Genomic DNA, 23927 nt, shown 5'->3' with positions numbered 1-23927 from the left:
TAATCCCATCACACATGAATATTAAATCACATATAAGTAAACTTTCCTACATGTTTCGTTCAATTTATGCTTTTATACTTCGACTGGATTCATCATGAGCTCAGTCACACATGAATGTCTATTTTAACACGATCTCTTTTGACTCCGTTATATAGAAATATGTTGTTTCCCTTTTTATTTTCTTTGATACTCGTGTTTGTCAGTCACAATATACACAGTATAAATTATTTTATTAAATGATATATTCTCTGAGTGTTTCTTTACAGTTTCCTACTCAGGTAATCACTGTGAATTCCCTTTTTTTGGGGAACAGATGTCAGGGACGTCGTCATCGTCAGAGAGCAGATGTTCCTCACTCACATCAGCTGTGGAGGCTGGATATCCCCTGTTTGAACATAGCAGGACAGTACCATTAATGCTAAGGTTCATGTCCCCTTCATAACAATGACAGAGTTCTTCGGAGCCTCTCTTCCAAGCTTTTTCTTTCTTAATAAGCATGTAAGCGTCTAAACCATCTGATCCAGAGATATTCGCTTTTCGCTTGTCTGGTCTTTTAAAACCTTGATTACTTCTTTTCTGAAGTGTTTTTAAAAAAACCAAAATAATAAAATCTCACACCCCTTCTCAATCTGACTCGATGCCTCGAAGACTGAATAGATTTGAGTGTTTTCATTCTTCGCCCACCTGTTGAGCAAGGATGTTTAATCTTCCTCCTAGAAGGAAATCTTATCCTGGCTTAATTCCAATTTCTATAGAGTTCTGCTTGCTCAGATGTCCAACATGCTCCTTTTGAAACAACCTCCATCTAAACAGTAGCCGGTCTGCCACAGGGACAATGTTCCTGACCATTCCTGACCATTTCGGTTCCTCGTTTTCTTCTAACTGAGGTCTGGTGATGCATCTTCTTGACTTCTTTTCCTTTTTCACTCTTTTTGTAAACTGGGCTCCATTATTGTGTGACTTTCTGGGTCTTTCCAAATCTGCTGCGTTCGAATGAGAGCTGCTGCTGGTCACTAATTCTTCTGTGTGAACACAGTATTTGCTTTAATTTTATGTGTAATATTGAGAAGACTCTGACATGTGACAGATTAATTTAAAACTATTTACATCCCCCAAAGCATGTATTGACCTATCCATTTCCCACATGGGCTCTTCTCTTCTGTCTGAGGGTCCAAATCCCTTTTCCTCAATCCCAACAGTTATGCAATCGTTCTTTTTTTCACACTTTGTTTTTCTAACTTTCCTAAACAAAAACAAACAAACAAAATATGCTCAGCTTCATGATGAGTTTTTCTCTCCTGCTGGGAGAAGGATATACAGTATTTGGATAACTGAACTTTGGATTTGTGTCGGTTCCCATAGATACTGCCTGCAAAAACGACATCATCCCATCAGCATGTGTTTAGTGGCTGAGGCTATGCTGGTGATATTACTGCTGACACACTTCCAACAGAGCAGCGACGATAATAATAAAGATAAAAAATAGTTTTTAGCAGAAAAACAAACATCCAAAAAATATTTAGTTTCTTTTTAATTTTATTCAGTTAGCACCAAATCACAACAGCCGTTGCCTCAAGGCGCTTTATATTGTAAGGTAAAGATCCTAGAATAACACAAAGCAAACAGAGAATACCCCAACAATCAATATATTTATGACATGACAACAATCAGCAAACAATACGACCCCCTATGAGCAAGCACTTTGATGGCAAGGGGAAGTAAAAACACTATGTTAACAGAAAGAAGCTTCGAGCACAGCCAGGCTCCGGGGAAAAAAGGGATAAAGACAGGTTGTGGAAGAGAGCAAGAGATTAATAATAACCAATACTGAAGTGGAGAGAGTTGTACAAAACAAATAGTGAGTGGAAAACACTCAGTGCATCATGGAAAGCCCCCATGATGGGGCCTGATTATTTAAGACCTTGTATGTGAGGAGCAGGATTTTGAATTCTGGATTTAACAGGAAGCCAAAACAGGAGAAATCTGCTCTCTCTTTCTAGTCCCTGTCAGGACTCTTGCTGCAGCATTTTGGATTAGCTGAAGGCTTTACAGGGAGTTTTTAGGACATCCTGATAATAATGAATTACAGTCGTCCAGCCTGGAAGTAATAAATGCATGAAGTAGTTTTTCAACATCCAGCTAATCAGAGTGATGCTGAGTGAGGAGGAGAGATCGTCAGAGGGATGAATTTACATTTAGAGATATTGTGCAAATGGAAGAAAGCTGTCCTAAATATTTGTGAAATATACATATTGAAGGTGCAGCATCATGGCACACTATTGCCTTACAGCAAGAAGGTCCTGAGTTCAATTCCACCAACACCTGGCTGTGTATTTGGGATCACTGTCTTGCTGAACAATCCACACTGGTGTCATCTTCATCATCCTGGTAGATGGGAGCATATTTTCATCAAGAATGTCCCTGTAAATGTTTCCATTTATCCTTCCTGCAGTTATGTGAGGCGTACCAATACCATATGCTGAAAAACAGCACCACATCATGTTCACTACCTCCAAACGCCGCTGTTATAGTGGTGTTTAGCAGTGATATGCTTTTGACCTTCAAAAGTGTATCACAGCTTCCAAAAAGTTCAACTTTGTTGAGATTGAAAAGGAATTCATCCGACCAGAATAAATTCTCCTTTATTTTCCAGGGTTGTCAAGATGTTGTTCTGCAAACTTTGAGCATGCTTCCACGTGGTTTTTCCTTGCATGGTAGGCGTGCACAAGCTCTGGCGGTTGCGTTGAAACAGCTGTACCTGCTGATCTCTCCACATGTGGTCCTTGGCTCTTGTACAACTATTCTGATAATTCTTTTTCCTGTTCTGCTTGTAAGCTTGCAGGGAACTCCTGGCTGTGACCCGATTTATGGTAAAATAATAATTATAATAAAATAATTAAAATAATTATTAGTTTAGAAATTCTTCTATAACCAGTGCCATTGGTGCTTTTTGCAACAATACGGCCACAAACGTGTTGCAGAAGCTCTTTGGTCTTACCCATGAGATATTTGTGTGACACCTTGATAATGAGACATCATTTTACAGGCTTCATCAGCTGGGACTGAACCAGCTGATATGAATTTGCACTAAGTGACAGCATTGCTTGGATCATTGGTGATAACTGGTGATGTGTTCAATACTTTACCTGCTGTTTAGTGTTTAACAGCAGGTAAAGTAAGTAAACACACACACACACATGGACACACACACTTCTGTCAAGGCCTTTTATGTTCCAAACACCAAAAAAGTCCAAGAAAAGGCCGTGGGTGGCAACGGGAGGTTTGTTTTAGAACGCACTTCTGACTCCATTGTTTTAAAATCATATGTCGTTTATTTTGTGCAAAATTATAAACAAAAATCAACCAAATAACTTCTTACAACTTAAAATTAAACGAAAATTAACTTAATTTGCTTTAACAACTTCAAAAGTGGTCAAAAAAATCATTTCCTAACCCTCCCGAGTTCCCATCAGACATTTGGCAAACAAAAAATATCCTTACCACACCCCTCCAGGGTGCTCTTAATCCCGTGATTAATGGGAGGGTCCATAAGCCAATAAACCAATCACTTTCCAAAACCTTTTCTAATAAAATGAATTACAAATTTACATAACAAAACTAGGTCAACATATTCTCACAACTTTAAAGAAAAAACAAAGATTAATACAAATTGCGTTTTATAAACATTCAACAAAAATGGCCACAACAACTTCTATATACTTCAGGTGTAACAACTGAATATTAGAATTAGGCTGTTGCCTTCCTTTGAGCTCAACAGTCACCTTTTGAACCATTTTGAAATAGAACAATTGATATTTTGTCTCTAACAGATCACTCTATGTAACCTGGTTTTAGGCTTAAATCCCAGCAGATAAGCAGCTTCTGAAATCTTCAGCCCTGTACCACAGCGTGGCGTGATTAAAGTCATTTAAGTCAAACTACTTCCTCATTTTCATGCCTGGTTTGAAAAGGTTCGGTTTGACAGTGTCTACAAGGCATGGAAGCGCTATAAGCATGTAGCATGTGGCTAATTATACGCTGTATGCGTAACAGTAAGCACACGTACTCCAAGTCCCATGATGCATCTGGGCAGAAAACAGGCACAGACACACCCCGCATATCCGCGTTGGTTGTGTTTGATGTGACATCGTGCTTCTTCGCCCGCAGGCTACACAAACTGCAGAGACGCAATATTGAAGGGCTTGTGCTGGAGACGCGGTGTTGTGCTACCAAACAAAGAGCACGGTACGTTTCCTTTCTCTGGGAGCTCCACAGATACTCTTTATTAGTTTCCGTTATCAGTTTAACGCTAGCCTCTGTGGAGAGCAAAGGTTGATACGGTGTGTGCCAACAAGGCGAGAGGACGGGTTCACTGTCAGACCGCCTGAACGGGACTCTCGGTTTTTGGTAAGTTAATGAAAGTTTATTCAGAGTGAATCAGCATCAAAGTGTTTCATGATATGTTTGCCTTCTGCAAACGGCGGTAACACGGCAGCGTGTTCAAGCTGGTATTAAACTGCCAGTGATGCTTCACAACAAGATACAAGCTTTGATTTTTGTCTAAATTCCTAGAACTGGTTACGTTTAGTGAATCATACAAAACTTCATCACCAGAAAATTACTTACCCGGATGTTTGACAATCAACAACTCAAGTTTTAATTGTCCAAGAAAAGCCTGCAGTCGTTTTAAAAAGCAAAAGGTGTCCTGATTACCTTTGACAGGAAACCTACTTTGTAACCTTTGTCCAATCGGGACAACAGTTTTCAGAGTTTTGAGGTTTTGACCGTTCAAAGAGGAAGTGGTTGTTGCCTTGCGATTTGGTGCTGTCTGTAAATTCTGTTTCAAGTGTAAGGAGGTTTTTGCGAAGAGTGATTTCAGTCTTGTGGCATATATTAAAAAAGTACACACATATAGAAAAGTACACACATATAGAAAAGTACACGCATATAGAAAAGTACACGCATATAGAAAAGTACACGCATATAGAAAAGTACACGCATATAGAAAAGTACACACTTTGAGTTCTCAGGTTTTTCTCTTTTAGTCATTATAGAAATATAATCGGGTCCCTGCCAGCTTCTGAAAGTAAAGTAATAAAACCTCTGATGAGCAGCACATGTTGTATTATACAGTGTCATTATTGAACACGGTCGTTGACTCGACAGCTGTTAGCTGACCTTAGCAGCAACACATTGAAGTAAGGATTTTCTGAATGGCTGTCAGTCTGGCATCATTGTCAGTTTTTAAACAGCGTTGCTTTACTTTGAGGTTTTCAGCCAGTTGTTCGTGTACAGCTCTTGCTCTGGTCCACTACAACATTTCAGTCGAGGGCTGGACTTTGACTGGGCCATTGCAGCTCATTGATTCTTCAGCCTTTCTTGTTGCAGGTGTGTTTGGCTCTTTATCATGTTGTATGGCCCATTTGCAGCCAGCCTCTAGATTTTAAACAGATAGCCTTACATTTGACTGTAGGAAACTAAGATAGGAAATGCATTACAATTAGGGCTGGGCTATATCATACCGTTCACGATAATACCGGTGTAATGTTGGGCAGCGATAGGAAAATGAAATATCGCGATAGAATATGGGTAAAACGCGCATGCACAGTGTCTTTGTTTACATACGCACATGGCGGCGACGCAGAATGAGAACAGTGAAAGCAGATCGTTGAATGAAACTGAACTGGTTTGTAAAAATGCTGCAACTTCAGTGGTGTGGAACTGGTTTAGCTTTTGTCCGTCAGATACACAACAAAGCCGTCGTTATTACCGTGTTGTTTGGAAAATACTTATCTGGGGAGGTGCAGGAAAGTGTCTGGGACTCCGAACAAGCCAAATGCATTAGTCTGTGTGTGGACCGGGAAGATCAGTTAACCAAAGAGTAAAAAGTCCGCACTTAAAATCAATCCTTTGATTTTTCTGAAAGTCGACAGAGCCCCTTATAATCCCGTGTGCCTTATGTATGAACTCTGGTTGTGTTTACTGACCTCGAAACGATTTTATGTGCACGGCGCTCGAACATCTGTCAAATGTTTCAGTACGACTTTGCTAAGCTACGAAGCCGCACCGCTTGATGGATTGTTGGAGCATTACGGCTATCGTAGGCGGAGCCTCGCGGAGTGATACGTACTGTGCTTCAACATAATATTACCGTATTGTGTGTGTATAACCTCTTTTTAAGTTTTGTGGATATTATACATGGTTATGCTGAGGATATGTCGGCCAGTTTCCACTGGAAATGCCTTTTGGTTAAACTGTCAGCAAAGAATTTGCACTGTTACATTTTTATATAACTTTAATGCACATAAAAACAGCTGCTTGTTTAAGAGAAAATACATTGATGGTTTTTTGCACTAATAAAGTTGTGGAGTTGTAAAGTATTTTGTCTCGTGTCAATTATATCATCAGTTATATCGTTATCGCAAAATTTCAAATGTATATCGTGATAAATATTTTTGGTCGTATCGCCCTGCTCTAATTACAATTTTGTATTTGTTTTGTTAAACCTATCCTGTCTGGCGGCTTTAGTAATAGCGGGAATGTTAATGTTCATATTTTGAGAGCTGCCAGGCAAGAGGAGGCCACAGAAGATTTGTGAATGCAGTGAAGAACCAATGTTGGGCAAGTTTCTTTGAAAAAGTAATTAGTTACTTAATAGTAATGGAGTTACAATATTGTAAAAGTAACTAATTACCAGGAAAGGTAACTTTGCATTACTTTAGAAAATGTTTAAATTAGAGATGGCATGATACCACTTTTTTATGTCCAGTACCGATATGAATCTGATATAGTGTTTTTAATCAATAAAACTGTTTTTTTAATATCTTGCTGCATTTTGTATAAATTCATACTCAAGTTTAAATAAACAACAACACTAAAGCTATTCTGTTATACCTGTATGTAAAAAAAAAAAAAAAAAAAAAACACACTGCACCCAAAATATTTCATAGTTCAGCAATACTGATCAATCTAATAAACTTAAACCTGCACCATCCTCCCTATTCTGGTATTTTACAGAGTACTTAGTAGCAATATTAAGCAACCTAACTAACAGGGTTAGGTTGGTAACAGCAACAACAACAACAAAAAAATAGGGAACCACCCTCCACCTCATGATGCTTAATCGACGTAATCAACTTTAATTTGATGCAGTGTGAAAAAAAAAATGCACAGAAATAAATTATTTTTCAAGAATAATTAAATAGATTCAACATCTTTCTTCAACAGAACTGCAGACTGCACAGATGGTATCTTCCCAAAGGAAAAAGTACAAGCTTACTAGGGTATATTAGACTTAACAGTTACTATATACAGTAATGGACTTCTATATATTTTACATCAGATTAAAACTTTGGTTGTAAGATTCAGATGATTATTTATTAAAAGCTCGACATTTTAAATGAGAATAAGAAAGAAAAGTATGTCTTTGTGCCCCCTTTTCCCTGTTCACGCCCTATCGGCCCCCCTGGCTAAACTTTGCTAGATCCGCCCCTGCACAGTTACGTCAGCTGTAGAAAAAGATCCTGGTGTAGAAATAATATTAAATAAATTCTAACAACAGCTTATCAAGCTTAAACGTGCTGCTGTTGTTCAGCCGCTGGTTTCCTCTTTCTGGTGCAAAGTGAGACAAAAACAAACAAGAGAGACGATCAGCTGATCATTGATCAGTTTATGATTGAAGTAGCAGCAGGAGAGAGAGAGAGAGAGAGAGAGAGAGAGAGGCAGTCGCTCCATATATCGGTTGTTAAGCTTAACGTGGGAATGCTTTACAAACATTCAGAGATGAACTTACACACTTGCTTTACTTCTCTCTGGGAAAACTTCCTCGGAGATGAAATGCTGATTTGAGGCTACAAACACACACAGCGGCTCTATCACGTGACCACACTGCTGCAACGTGCTACGGTTATGAGCCGAGTTACGCCGTGTCACAAGTTTTGTGAGGTGCTTTTTTGATATTTAATGGATCGGATTACATTTTTTATTTCTCTCCGATATCCGATCCAGTAATTTAGGTCGGTATCGGACCGATACGTAATATCAGATCGGTCCATCTCTAGTTTAAATATGTAAAAGAGCTTGGATCCCCTCTTAATGAACTCTACTAAAATATAAATTACTAAACATACTTGAACATACTAAACTATATCTTCAGCTGTTTGTTATAAAAATGAGTATATTATTAAAGTAAATGGGTGCTAGCCTTTTATCTCTTCTAAGAGAAAAATCATTTCTGCACTTCCACTTCAGCCGTGTGCTACCTTTAAATGATCTGGACTCTCCATGACTTTGTCTCATCGCTCTACATCTGTTTGTATGTCAACACCCGCCCATGCCTGGCTCTACTTTACTCTTCCTCAGCCAATCAGCAGCACTTGTGCAATTGTTTCACCCTCCCTAGCTCACGGTAAGATGAAGACGGCTTCAAGCATCTGTGTGTTGAAAAATAGTAACGCGACCGCATTTTCTTGTTAGTAACGGTTACGGCGTTGTAATGATAGAGAAAGTAATTGGTTAGATTACCAGTCGCTGAAAAAAGTTACTTTAATGGCCTTATTCTCATTACTGTGAAGAACATGGCTGCTGGTTTGTGGTACCCCAGATACTCCACCTTCCTCCGTCACTTGGTTTGGCTGTGAGTCTGGCCTGCCTCAGAGACTCCAGGATCGTGGCCACCTGCTCCACATTCAGATGTCGTTGTGGATGATGTTATCTGGGGAGGTGCAGGAAAGTGTCTGGGACTCCGAATAAGCCAAATGCATTAGTCTGTGTGTGGACAGGGAAGGCCAGCTAACCAAAGAGTAAAAAGTCCAATGGTGAATTTCAGCGCTGCACGATAAAGCCGTGTCTGTAAAAGAGCTCACGGGAGTGTTCGTATAAGTAATCTCACCATCATCAACGTGAGGTAAGAACGTGGTAGCAAAGTTGTTTTTGATTTATTTCTATAGAAGAACACTACTTTTAATCTGAGCTTGTTTTAAAATTAATTTTAATATGAGACACATTCATCTATTAAAATAGCTAGGTGTTTATAACCACACAAATTCAATTAGGCAGCCTTGTGCAGACATAATAGCAGGTATTTCTTTTAGTTTGCAGACAACATGCGCTTCATTTTGTCAGCATTCAGTACGAGTTTGAGATGGAACAAATGTGACCGAATAATGTCAAATGCAATCTGTAGATGATCAAAATCCAGGGCAATTGAGTTTGTGTGATAGTAAACAAAAGTGTCATCAGCGTAGAGATGCAGCAGATGCATTCTGCTCCAAATTATTAATGTAATCTGCAAATAGTGTCGGTCCTAATACAGAGCCTTGAGGTGCACCTTTTGTGGATAACAAGAACAATGGTGGACTGCATCGTGAACACACTGCTTATGATCAGAAAGATAATTTGAAAACCAGTCAGTAGCTTGGTCTGGAAAGCCAATATCTAAAAGTCTGTGACATAACAGCTTATGATGTGTCCAATGCTTTTGACAAATCTATAAAAAGTGCCACACAGTAAAAGCTTCCACAAAGTCACTTAAAACTTTAATCGAAGCTGTGACAGTGCTATGTTGCTTTCTGAAAGCAGACTGATCGGGGGAGAGAATATTATCCAAATATTTCTGTCATTCACCAGTTTCTCAGGTGCTTCAGCTAGGATGCAAAGTTTAGAAATGGGTCGATAGTTATTAACAAGTGGGATCGCAGTCTTTAAGTGAAGGTAGTACAAAAGCTCATCGCTATATCAGGGACAGTATTAGTGACGCTGGTCGGGCTCTAAGGCCTGCACCAAGGTGTTGTAGCTGTTGTTGGCTATTACAGCCAAGAAACTGAGCACCGCACAGATTTAAAGTTAAAATTTCAAATTGTTTCGAAAAAGATTTAGAAAGCCTCATTCGCACTGAAAAACTACATTTAACATACGTTGCTACTACACCACCTTTTCTTGGACGGTGAACACCATATCTATCTTGGCAGGTAGGCAGTAACATGTAAAATATGTAACCCAGGCATGTTTTTGAAACTACTCAGGTGGGCCAGGATTAGGCTGAATGCCAGACATGAAAAGAAGCATGGCAGCTAAACATATCTGTGTATAACAGTTCATAGGGCTGCACTGCAACAGGTATTGGTAATGCAGCAGTTTCAAAAGAGCAGACATCAAGGGCCCAAAGGCAGCACAGCCAGAGATGAGTCCACTGTCAGAGGCCATAAGAAGATCATTTGTAACCTTCACTAAAGCTGTTTCTGTGCTGTGATGAACTCTGAAACCTGACTGAAACTCTTCAAATAAGCCATTCCTCTGCAGATGATCTGTTAGCTGTTTGACAACTACTCTTTCAAGGATTTTTGATATGAAAGGAAGGTTGGAGATTGGCCTATAATTAGCTAAGACTGCTGGGTCTAGAGATGCTTTTTGAGTAAAGGTTTAACTGCAGCCAGCTTGAAGGCCTGTGGTACATAGCCGATTATTAGAGATAGGTTGATCATATTTAAGATTGAAGAATTAATTAATGGCAGGACTTCTTTGAGCAGTTTTGTAGGAATGGGGTCTAAAAGACACGTTGATGGTTTGGAGGAAGTAATTATTGAAGTTAACTCAGAAAGATCAATTGGAGAAAAAGAGTCTAACTTAACATCAATGGTACTAAGAGTAGCTGTAAATAATATTACATCTGTGGGATGATTATTGGTAATTTTTTCTCTAATGATAAAAATTTTATTTGTGAAGAAGTTCATGAAGATCAATTGGAGAAAAAATGGTAAATGGTAAATGGCCTGTATTTATATAGCGCTTTACTAGTCCCTAAGGACCCCAAAGCGCTTTACATATCCAGTCATCCACCCATTCACACACTGGTGATGGCAAGCTACATTGTAGCCACAGCCACCCTGGGGCGCACTGACAGAGGCGAGGCTGCCGGACACTGGCGCCACCGGGCCCTCTGACCACCACCAGTAGGCAACGGGTGAAGTGTCTTGCCCAAGGACACAACGACCGAGACTGTCCAAGCCGGGGCTCGAACCGGCAACCTTCCGATTACAAGGCGAACTCCCAACTCTTGAGCCACGATCGCCCGAAAGAGTCTAACTTAACATCAATGGTACTAAGAGTAGCTGTAGATAATATTACATCTGTGGGATGATTATTGGTAATTTTTTCTTTAATGATAAAAATTTTATTTGTGAAGAAGTTCATGAAGTCATTACTAGTTAACGTTAAAGGGATGGTTGGCTCAACAGAGCTCTGACTGTTTGTCAGCCTGGCTACAGTGCTGAAGAGAAACTTGGGGTTGTTCTTAGTAAGATGTTCTGGCTTTGCGGAGGGCTTTCTTATAAAGCAACAGGCTCCAGGCTAAATGATGATCCTCTAAATTTGTGACACGCCATTTCCTCTCCAGATTACGAGTCATCTGCTTTGGGGTACGTGTTTGAGAATTATACCACGGAGTCAGGTACTTCTGATTAGAGACCTTAGTTTTCAGTGGAGCTACAGTATCCAGAGTCGTACGTAGTGAGGAGGTAAAATTATTAAAAAGATAATCGACCTCTGTTGGAGCAGCGTTCAGATAGCTGCTCTGCTCTGTGTTGGTACAGGGCATTGACGATGATAACAGTGGGTGGATTATATTCTTAAACTTAGTTACAGCGCTTTCAGAAAGACATCTACTGTGATAAACGTCTACTCTCCACTGCTGTGTAATCAATTATTGTAAATGTAAATGTTATCAGGAAATGATCAGACAGGAGAGGGTTTTCAGGAAACACTGTTAAATGTTCAGTTTCTATGCCATATGTTAAAACAAGATCTAGAGTGTGATTAAAGTGGTGGGTGGGTTCTTTTACATTTTGAGAGAAGCCAAGTGAGTCTAATAACAGATTAAATTTCTTGTTAAGACACCTATTTTCAGCATCTACATGGATGTTGAAATCACCCACAATAACTGAGCATTAAACCAGATTAAAAAGAAAGAGTTCTGATAAAGTCTGAGTGAGGCCCAGTTGGATGACGAGTAGCAACAAAAAAACAGGTGGTGTGCAGTGTCATTGTTATAGTAATGCTATGCGTTCACATTTTCAGCACACACAATGGAACAAGCACAGGCATGTCTGAGAGGGAGAGCTGTTCAATTTTCAATAGTGTGTAAAATAAACTTGTTTCACCACTTAAGACAAAAAAAACCTTTTCTCCTGCTATATATGCACTATGATGCAGCTCATGTCAGATTTGCACTCCAAATGAGGTAGTGTGATAAATGCTTGCTGATTGTACTCATTATTTATTTACACTTATAAATGGTCCTGCCTGCAAGTTGCCAGTATCAGTACTGATACACGGTGCATTCAGAAAGCATTAACAGCACATCCCTTGTTCCACGTTTTGTCACGGTACAGCCTTTTTCCTAAATTATTATTGAAATGATTATTCCTGGATTCATTTTTCACCTCAAAATTCTATAACGCCCAAAACAACTTGCTTTGAAATTATTTTAAATTCATTAAAGACAAAACTAAAAAGAGTCATAGGAATAACGCAAAGGTTTCTGTAATCTGACTGAAGCTACTTGTATAAAAAATTGGAGGAAAATCATTTCATCAAGATTTCCAATCTTATTCATAATACCAGTAGGGCTGCCACAAACGATTATTCTGATACTCGACTAGTCACCGATTATTTTTGCCAAATAGTCGACTAATCAGATCATCATCCATTGGACGTAAAACGTACAGCTTATTGCACCAGCAGCATCTGCTCTTATATAACTATCATTAGCTTACAGCTTGAAGTGTTTAAGGTCTGTGCTAACTAAAAATAAAGACAAGATGATAGTTTATTAAATTTTAATGAAATTTGCAGATTGTTTCGGGGAAGTTTAATAAACATCTTGCTATCTAAAATATAACAGGACACCGGAGTAAATTCTCGAGCATCTCACACTTCTGATAATCAGCTGTCTGCTTGACGTTTATTCAGCTGTATAAAAACTATAACTTTAATCTCAGCCAAACCGATTTACTCAGGAACAAGTAAAATACTGAAAAAAGCCAAACAATAACATTTTTAAGTTATCTAAGTGACTTATATATCATGTTTAACCTGAGTAGCGAAAGACGGTGGTGGGTTTGAAAACGATTAGCCGGGAGTCCGGTGTTCTCACGGCTCTAGTGAGCCTAGCCCCCGGCTAGCTATCGAGCTAGTGGGTAACAGACGTCTCCGAAAACGTCGGAGCGCTTTTGAAAATATGTGGTGTCTTGATAAACTGAGCAGATATTTGAGGTTTACACAGCTACATTCTCGCCTGAAAATATGTTAAACGTTTATTTTGTGACCCAGAAAGAATAATAAGAGTAATATTAAAACTAACTAGCTGCCGCCATTGTTGGAAACTGAGCTGGGCTGCACTATGATTCTGGGCCAGTGTTGCCAACTCCTCAGTAAGGAAAATCGCTATTGGCTGTCCTAAAAGTCGCTAGAAGTCGCTAAATGACGTCATCGCCTAATTTGCATAATTGGTCATGCTAATGTAATTGTAACCTATGCTGCTGGAGAGAGAAATAACATCGTGGACGAGACATAAAGTGAGCAAAAAACGTCCTAAATGCATTTAGAATTTATTTAGAACTACAACTTAAATTTCTTTTAGCAATTATTGTTTTTTTTTATGTCACAATTCCAACCCTGCTCCTTTACCTGGGCTTGGACCGGCAAAAGTGACCCGAAATAGGCACTCTGGTGGAGTTACTTTGTGTGTGTGTTTATAAGTAGTTTTAAACCTGATCCACAAAACAGCATAACAGTAAAAGAGTAAAAGAAGAACTGACTGCGTTACAGCACCCGCTGCTTGTTGAGAGTAAAAGCGATACGCACTTTCACGTCTTTTTTTAGCGACTTTTTTTAGAAAAAAAGTCGCTAGGGGGTCTGAAAACTCGCTAAATATAGCGACAAAGTCGCTAAGTTGGCAACACTGTTCTGGGCCACAGCTTCTTCTTCTTCGGGGTTTAACGGCAGCTGGCATCCTTGTACATGCAGTGCTGCCATCTTCTGTTTCAGTCCGTTATTACACTCTTAAATCCTACTACTTATTCCTGCGTCTTTTGGGATCTTACAAAGCTTCAAACGACGCGTCGACTATTAAATCAGTCGTCGACGATTTTGATAGTCGACGTAATCGTGGCAGCCCTAAATACCAGGAAACGTTTGTTTTGTTTTTGATTGATGTCTCTCTTCTTTCTTTCCAGATTCATTATGAATTTCTTCTTGGAAACCATCAGAGTACTCCTTTTGTCCATCTGGTACAATGTGGAGGCTTTCATCTACTTCTTTGTGCCAAAGAAAAAGAAGAACATTGCTGGTGAGGTGGTGCTCATTACAGGAGCCGGTAGTGGGATCGGCCGTCTCATGGCTCAGGAATTTGCAGCTCGTAGCACCGTGCTGGTGCTGTGGGATATCAACCAGGAAGGGATGAAGGAAACTGCTAGACTGGCTAAAAGTAATGGAGCCAGTCGAGTCCACTACTATATCTGTGACTGCAGTGACAAGAATGAAGTTTACAGAGTGGCTGACCAGGTAAAGTTTCTGGGTGAACATTAGACCGACGTGCCTGTAGTGCAACTGGCATCGATGTGTACGTGCAACAGGTTAACCACCTGAGCTTATTACAACGTCCAAACTTGAAAATAAAAATACATTATATTAGTCTAAGTAGTTTTATACCTTTTAACTTTTGTATTCAAATGATTTTAAGTCTTCAGAGAAATCTGTGGTTTCCCTCGTTGTCTAATTCAGGTTCATTGGGGGGCTGGAGCCTATTGTAGTGGGTGAAAGATGGGGCGCACCTTAAACAGGTTTCTACTTGTTGCAGGGCTAACAGAGAGAAATGACCATTAAGAGTCATAGTCACAATTTAGAATCAGCAGTTAATCTAACCGTATATTTGTGATGGATGAAGCTGGAGTACCTGGACTGCTACACAGAGAAGTCCCATGAAGCCAGTGCATTTAACTGCAGGACTTGTGCTGTGCAGCAACAGTGCTAACCACTGGATCAACATGTTACTTACTCTGTTATCACACTGTCTGATCCATTCACTTTAATTCAGTTTTTTGGCTTGTGACGGCGATGCTATGGTTGCACAATCAGAAACCATATGAAAAATTTATGACATACAAGTTGTTCATAATTTCTGCAGGAGTTAGCAGAGCTGCTTAAACGTTTGCTCATTAAAACCCCGTTGAATGCTAATGATGTGTTAATTCTCTCCTACTTAACAGCACATGGAGTTTTTGCACTTATGAGTAACTCGCTCTCTCGCACTCAGCCACACACACACACTGATACACTAAAATTAAAATTAGCTGCAGACAGCTTGAGTAATGCCGTGCTTTGCATTGTTGACTTTTCATTTATTTGAAATGCTGGTGCAAAGTGGCAATGACAGCAGTCGTGTTAATCACAGCGGCTCTGCTACAGCAGCTTTCTCCTCATCGTTAAAGTGAAGCGCCGCATATTTTAGGTATAATTCTTTACAATAATAAAAATAATCTAAAGACTAAAATGCACCTTTCTCTGACTCGGCAATTAATTCATTCATGTTTTATATCAAGACTTTTGCTTTTTGTACACATCTGTATGCATTAGCAGTTCGGTTAAATAATTGATTTGTCCTTTCATGTGTAGAAACATGAGTCGGCAATAACCATCGAGTACAAGCATCACTTCCTGCCTTCTGTCTTGTTTGTTTGGGTCTAGATCAGCGTTTCACAGGAAGATTTAACACTAAACAATGTAAACGGAGTGAATATACAGTGTAGGAGGCTGTAAATGAACAGACACTCACACTACTCCCCCGGTAGTGTTGCTTAGCGGCGTTACTACTCGTGGTGTCATTGTCCACGTCACAGGCGTGGGATCGCCTTACCTTGGCCACGCCCGCTCCGGCTGAGGAGCCACCACGGGCCGTTTTAAGTGTAACTGTAACTGCTGTAAGCATCCAAACAGGTTTTCTCTAAGATGGAAGCTGACAGGATGTTTGTTTTATCACTTTATTGGGAAGCTTTTATTTTGTGTACCATAGTGAAATGTTTTCTAGTCAGTGTAACATAATGCAGTGTGTGTTTGATCACCAACTGAATTGTGAATTGGTGCTATTTAAAATGTAACTAAAAAGTGAATCTAAATGTTATGTAGACTGAGCCTGCAGCGGTGTGAAAACAGGTTTTTTGTATGTTTGTCACACTTGCATGTTTGAGCTCATCAAAGAAATTCAAATATTAGTTACATGACACAAAAACAGGAAGGCTTTTAAGAGGGAAGAGAAATCCAAACCTACATGGCCCCATGTGAAAAACTGATATACCCTGATCTGATTTATCTGATTTAAACTGATATACAAACCCCCCGTTATAACAAATTCATTGTGGTGTATCACAGCATTGTAACGCTGAGTTCAATGTCAATTTGGCCACATCCAGGCCTGATTACTGCCACACCTGTTCTCAATCAAGAAATCACTTTGAATAGAACCAAAAAGATCCTCAAAAACAAGACGACATGGCACGATTCAAGGACATTGAGGAAGAAATGAGAAGCTAATTGAGTTGTGGAAAAGGTAATGAAGCCCTTTCTAAAGCTGTGGGACTCCAGTGGTAAATGGCCTGTATTTGTATAGCGCTTTTACTAGTCCCCTAGGGACCCCAAAGCGCTTTACACACCCAGTCATCCACCCATTCACACACTGGTGGAGGCAGCTACAGTTGTAGCCACAGCTGCCCTGGGGCAGACTGACAGAAGCGAAGCTGCCATATCGCGCCATTGGCCCTTCTGGCCAACACCAGTAGGCGGTAGGTGAAGTGTCTCGCCCAAGGCCATAACGACCGTGACTGTCCGAGCCGGGGCTCAAACCGGCAACTCCCAACTCTTGAGCCACGATCGCCCAGTGGACCTTTGCTGTTCTCTTAGGGTAATTTTGGTCGGCCGGCTTTTCCTGAGAGGAGTCATCCGAGATCACCAAAGACCCCAGAACAACAACTGCAGGCCTCACTTGCCTCAGTTAAGGCAACTGTTCATGACTCCACAATAAGAAAGAAACTTTCCAAAAATGGCCTGCAGAGCAGTTCCAAGATAAAACCCACTGCTGAGCGGAAGGAACATAAATGCTCGTCTCAGGTTTGCCAGGAAACATCTGGATGATCTCCAAGACTTTTAAGAAAATACTCTGTGGACTGACGAGACAACACTTTTTCACACCGCTGTATGTTTGAGTTTTATTTCTTTCTCTGAAACTCTGCATCACTGAGGCAGCTGAGAGAACAACAACAGTTCTTCGTCTAAATCACAGATCAAGACAACACAGACTGTTTGGGAAATCATAGAATCTGTCTTTTCCTAATGCAGATCCTACAGCTGTTGTACATTTTACTTTGGAGTATCTTTTTTACAAAATGATGTTTATTCATACGTGATGGTTTTTCTTCATTCCTTCATGTAGGTGAAGCGAGAGGTGGGTGATGTCAGCATTTTAGTGAACAACGCCGGCATTGTGACAGGAAAGAAGTTCATGGATGCTCCTGATTCACTGATTGAGAAGACCATGGACGTCAACATCATGGCTCACTTTTGGGTCAGTCAGTAAAGGACATGGACAAGTCTCCACATGAGTTTACAAGCAGATTAGACAACACTGTGATATTTAATTTGGCATTAAAGTCTCCAGTTGATTCTTTAGTAGAATTTAAGAATGAATAAGACCTTTTCTGTTATAGCAGGTGATTTAGTCTTTTCCCCCCTTTTCTTTCTCCAGACCTACAAGGCCTTCCTTCCTGCTATGATTGCCAACAATCATGGGCACCTTGTCAGCATTGCCAGCTCTGCTGGACTCATAGGAGTCAATGGATTGGCAGGTGTGTTTTCATCCCTAAACATGTGATGCATGTCAGTAATTCTAAAGTTGAATGTGTTGGATGAATCCCCTATTTGACACGTGGAGCTTGAGAACATGACCTTTGCATATGACCAGCAGTCATCACCAAAAAATGTTGGGCTTAACCATGTTTAACCAAACCTGTGACATTGTTTGCATGTCATTCTTTAATCTATTTATTGTTTTTATTAAGGACTGAATTATTTATTAAGCCATCAGTGTAAAAGTGCATACTCCCATGTCTGCGTGATCATTTTAACAAAACAAATACACTTTTTGGTATTGGTGAAGTAACCTTATTTAAGGAACATCTCTTTGTAATGCTTTGTCTTCATTCTGCAGACTACTGTGCCAGTAAATTTGCTGCAGTAGGGTTTGCAGAGTCTGTGGGTCTTGAGCTGCTAGCAACTGGGAAAGATGGTGTCAAAACTACGATTGTATGCCCGTACTTCATCAACACCGGAATGTTCGATGGATGTCAAACTAAGTAGGTCATGCTGCATGGTTTCCATTTGTATGGTTTCAAATGTCACAGCTGTCATTAAAAACCTGTACAGTGGTTTGCGAAAGTATTGGGCCCCCTTGAACTTCTCCATATTTTGTCACATTACAGCCACAAACATGAATCAGTTTTATTGTAATTCCACGTGAAAGACCAACACAAAGTGGTGCACATATGAGAAGTGGAACGAAAATCATACATGATTCCAAACATGTTTTATAAATAAATAACTGCAAAGTGGGGTGTGTGTAATTATTCAGCCCCCTGAATACTTTGTAGAACCAGCTTTTGCTGCAGTTCCAGCTGCCAGTCTTTTAGGGTCTGTCTTTACCAGCTTTGCACATCTACAGACTGAAATCTTTGAACAGCAGTTTTCAGATCTTGCCACAGATTCTGGATTGGATTTAGATCTGGACTTTGACTGGGCCGTTCTAACACATGGATATGTTTTGTTTTAAACCATCCCATTGTTGCCCTGGCTTTATGTTCAGGGTCGTTGTCCTGCTGGAAGGTGAACCTCCGCCCCAGTCTCAAGTCATTTGCAGACTCCAAGAGGTTTTCTTCCAAGGTTGCCCTGTATTTGGCTCCATCCATCTTCCCATCAACTCTGACCAGCTTCCCTGTGCCTGCTGAAGAGAAGCCCCCCCAGAGCATGATGCTGCCACCCCCATATCTGACAGTGGGGATGGTGTGTTCAGAGTGATGTGCAGTGTTAGTTTTCCACCACACATAGCGTTTTGCATGTTGGTCTCATGTGACCAGAGCAGCTTCCTCCACATGTTTGCTGTGTCCCCCACATGTTTGCTGTGTCCCCCACATGTTTGCTGTGTCCCCCACATGTTTGCTGTGTCCCCCACATGTTTGCTGTGTCCCCCACATGTTTGCTGTGTCCCCCACATGTTTGCTGTGTCCCCCACATGTTTGCTGTGTCCCCCACATGGCTTGTAGCAAACTGCAAATGGGACTTCTTATGGTTTTCTGTTAACAATGGCTTTCTTCTTGCCACTCTTCCATAAAGGCCAACTTTGTGCAGTGCACGACTAATAGTTGTCCTATGGACAGATTCCCCCACCTGAGCTGTAGATCTCTGCAGCTCGTCCAGAGTCACCATGGGCCTCTTGGCTGCATTTCTGATCAGCGCTCTCCTTGTTGGGCCTGTGAGTTTAGGTGGACGGGGGGAGACGTAGAGACGTAGATTGACCCGTAAATCGAGAGCTTCACTTTTATGTTTGGTGCTTTTTTACCACAACTGACCAGTCAGGTGCTGCATTACTGCAGCCACAGAACAAATCAGTCTGTCGATCTCCCCTCACTCATGAACAAGACCCTGAGATATTTAAACTCCTTTAAACTCCTCAGTAACTGGTCCCTGACCCGGAGTGGACCCTGCACCCTTATGTAGCTGAGGATGATGGCCTCAGACTTGGAGGTGCTAATTCTCATTCCCTCTGCTTCATACTTGGCTGTTAATCACTCCGATGTGGGATGGAGTTCACCACCCGATACCAACAGAAGCACATCATCTACAAAAAAACAGAGATAAAAGTCGCAAAAGTCGAAATTTTGAGATTTCAGTCAAATGTATTTTGAGAAAAAAGTCAAAATGTGGAGATTATGGTTGTTTCCAGACAAACTGCGGCGGTTGCTGTACCCTATAAGTTAATAAAGTAGTACTTCAGAATCTCATTTAGTAACAAGGAATGAAGTTATTTCTCTTTTGGGTCAAGTATAAGGACATTGAAAAGATGGTGCAGAAAGTTGCTTATGGCCACACAAACTTGGAAGAATGGATTTATACAGCATGAAATGGTTGTTCATGGACAGATTCAAGGCTAGCAACAGTTGCATCACAAGTATGCTGATCAGTTAGCTTCACTAACTCGTCTATACAAGGCATTTTGTAGCTGTGGCAGTTTGTCTCGAAATAACCGTAATCTGAAAATTTTTACTTTTTTTCTCGAAATAGAATTACAATATTTTTTTCTTAGTGTCACACCAATATTCCTCCATGCTACAAAAGGAGAGAGATGCCACTGTTGTCAAGGTGCATACTCCTCTTAAAGCATGGAGGTCTCCACCTGAAATCCAGCACACTGTGACTCTATGAGCAACAGGAGGGGGAGGATCAGGATTACTGAGTGTCAGAGCCAGTATCAGAGATGCGCCAGCCCACCAACCATCACCACCTCACCAACCATCACCATCTCACCAACCACCACCACCTCACCAACCACCTCACCAACCACCACCATCTCACCAACCATCACCATCTCACCAACCATCACCACCTCACCAACCATCACCACCTCACCAACCATCACCACCTCACCAACCACCTCACCAACCACCACCATCTCACCAACCATCACCATCTCACCAACCATCACCACCTCACCAGCCATCACCATCTCACCAACCATCACCATCTCACCAACCATCACCACCTCACCAACCATCACCATCTCACCAACCATCACCATCTCACCAACCACCACCACCTCACCAACCACCTCACCAACCACCACCATCTCACCAACCATCACCATCTCACCAACCATCACCACCTCACCAACCATCACCACCTCACCAACCATCACCACCTCACCAACCACCACCACCTCACCAACCACCACCACCTCACCAACCACCTCACCAACCATCACCACCTCACCAACCATCACCACCTCACCAACCATCACCACCTCACCAACCATCACCACCTCACCAACCATCACCATCTCACCAACCATCACCATCTCACCAACCACCACCACCTCACCAACCACCTCACCAACCATCACCACCTCACCAACCATCACCACCTCACCAACCATCACCACCTCACCAGCCATCACCACCTCACCAGCCATCACCACCTCACCAACCATCACCATCTCACCAACCATCACCATCTCACCAACCACCACCACCTCACCAACCACCTCACCAACCACCTCACCAACCATCACCATCTCACCAACCACCACCACCTCACCAACCACCACCACCTCACCAACCACCACCACCTCACCAGCCATCACCACCTCACCAGCCATCACCACCTCACCAACCATCACCACCTCACCAACCATCACCACCTCACCAACCATCACCACCTCACCAGATGAGTGGCTCCAAGAATGCCTTAAGCAGCTGAAGATGCATAAAGATGTCGGACCAAGCCCTTGCATGATACCATTGGGCGAGGACGTGCTGACATCAAGAAGTGCTACCAGTGGCTAGAAAAGGCCAATGTAGACAGAGGCTCTGATTATTGTTAACAGGCCTAAGCAGCAGGTCCACAGAGACAAGAGGCTACCCCAGCTGACATGACCTAAGTTGCAGATTCTGCAAAGGCGTCCCAAGACACCATCTAGCACATAGTCGCAAACCACCTTGCTGGGGTTGTGAAGCATATGAGGACTAGAAGTCCTGTTACACTTCCAGTTTCACAGAAAAACAGCAGCTGTTGACCAACTAACCAAACATATTGGTTATTAACCAGGAACAGAAGACCACAGGTTATGTGGTGGAAGTGGACTGACAGCACTGAAAGTGCTAAGCCACATGTTAACAGACACGACTGAACATCAGGTTCGTTTTTTTGGACACACGCTTACAGCCACTTTATTAGGTACGCTGTTCAATTGGTTCTCAGCACAAACATGTGATCAGCCTACCATACAATGCATGTGGGCAAGTAGACATGGTCAGTACGACTGCCTGAAGCTTAAACTGAGGATCTGAATGGCATCAAACTGAGACTTCAGTGACTTTGAATGTAGCATGTAGCATGGTGTCAAACCTTCTTAGTGTTTCACAAACTGCTGATCTGCTGGGGTTCATCCCACCCAGGCATCTGCAGGATGGCAGAGACTGGTCCAGAAATGAATAACCAGTGAGTGGCAGCTGTCTGGGTGACGAGTTGATAGGCAACATTAACAAGGTTACTGTGACTTACAGTAAAATTTCCTCCCTTACTGTAATGTTTGGATGGCAATGTCAGAATGTCAGTTCATGCTTGTGGAGATGTTACGGTGTGTGTGTCCATCCCTGTATCACCACAGTGCATCGAGCCAGATAAGGCATCATGTCACAAAGCTCAATATTGTTTCTTCAACATGGCAATGAGTTCACTGGCCTTCAGCTGCCACATCTCAATCCAATGAAGCAGCTTTGGGATGTAGTAGGTTCACATTATTCACGTGCAGCCGACAGATCGGCAGCAGCTGAGGCCATGATGTCAACGTGCACCAAAATCTGAGGACTGTTTTCATCACCTTGTTTAATCTATGGCACAAACATTAAGGCAAACCTAGTGCTAGTACGGTGTAACTTTTATAGAGTTGCCATTTGTAACATTATTGAAGGGTAAAATCTTTTTAGGGGGCCTGTTTGTGCAGATTCCAATAGTCTGTGTTTAAAATTACAATTACATGTTGTATATTTGCTGTGATGAATGTTATAATACACATCATGTAAGCAGATGTAGTGCATTAATCACATGAATTATATAAAGTGTAATAATTTTCCAAATCATTTAAAAATCTACCCTCTGTAACCTTCAACCAAATATCTGATTACCCCCCCCAGATTGTCGCAGGAGTACTTGACAAATGCTAAGTTCGGTGCTTTTGTCTCTTTGTGTTCATCAGGTGGCCAAAACTGCTCCCAATCCTGAATCCAGATTATGTGGCGAAGAAGATCATCCATGCTGTGCTCACAGACCAGGTCTACTTGCTTTTGCCTCGGAGCATGTACCTCATAGCTGGTCTGAAGAAGTTAGTCACTACCTTTCTTTGTTTCTTTCCCTTGCACACAGTTCCACACTCACTAATGTAGGGAACCACTTCACTTGTCCCATATTTTGTCATGCCTTATCACAAAATGGATGAAATAAACATTTCACCTTAAGAATGAGATAATTTGTATATCCCCATTGGAAAAGTGAGGGTGCAGAAATTGGTAAAGTGAAATAGAACAAGTGCTGGGGTTTAATGGACCGCCTGACCTACCTCAAGACACAGAAGGCCTTGATTGGTCCTTCCATGGCTCAATGCACCTATCTGGGGAAGGGTAGAGCATTTCCACAGCAGTGAAGATCACAGTGGCCTCCATGTGTAAATGGAAGAAGCTTAGAACCACCAGCTCACTCTTTGGAGCTAGCTCCACAGATGATCTGAGGGATCAGGTAGAAGGGCCTTAGTTAGCAAATATAAACAGATGGTTGCACTCAAAAAAACTCGAGCATCGCTCTTTGGAGAGAGAACGGTCCAGAAGGACTGGCTGTTTTGCAGCACCAATCATTTATACGGCAGAGAGGCCAGACAGAAGTCACTTCTTAGTAAAAGGCACGTGGCAGCCTGCCTGAAGTTTGCCAAAAGGAACCTGAGGGGACTCTGAGATCACGAGAAATTAAATTCTCCAGTCTGATGAAACAAATATTAAACCCTTTTGCCTGAACGCCAAGCGTCATGTCTGCAGGAAACAAGGAACTGCTTATCACCTGACCAA

General features: G+C 41.4%; 1 protein-coding gene across 3 annotated transcripts in view; it reads left to right on the top strand.

Moving 5' to 3' along the window:
• Positions 1-4117: 4117 nt before the first annotated feature.
• LOC102788685 (epidermal retinol dehydrogenase 2-like) overlaps positions 4118-23927 on the top strand; it is a 33342-nt gene continuing 13532 nt past the window's right edge. For 2 of the 3 annotated variants that reach the window (XM_087850619.1, XM_087850621.1), the window contains exons 1-6: positions 4118-4245; positions 14232-14559; positions 17480-17611; positions 17792-17891; positions 18254-18398; positions 23069-23194. In XM_087850619.1, the coding sequence (XP_087706745.1) occupies positions 14239-14559; positions 17480-17611; positions 17792-17891; positions 18254-18398; positions 23069-23194 (824 nt within the window). In that variant the 5' untranslated portion in view covers positions 4118-4245; positions 14232-14238. The other variant, XM_087850620.1, reaches the window with a different exon arrangement.

This window comes from Neolamprologus brichardi, chromosome 14 (assembly GCF_056152115.1).
Source record: "Neolamprologus brichardi isolate AB-2024 chromosome 14, ASM5615211v1, whole genome shotgun sequence".
In the NCBI taxonomy this organism is placed as follows: domain Eukaryota; kingdom Metazoa; phylum Chordata; class Actinopteri; order Cichliformes; family Cichlidae; genus Neolamprologus; species Neolamprologus brichardi.
Note: the sequence above shows the minus strand (reverse complement) of the source record. Positions and strands in the feature narration are given on the sequence as shown.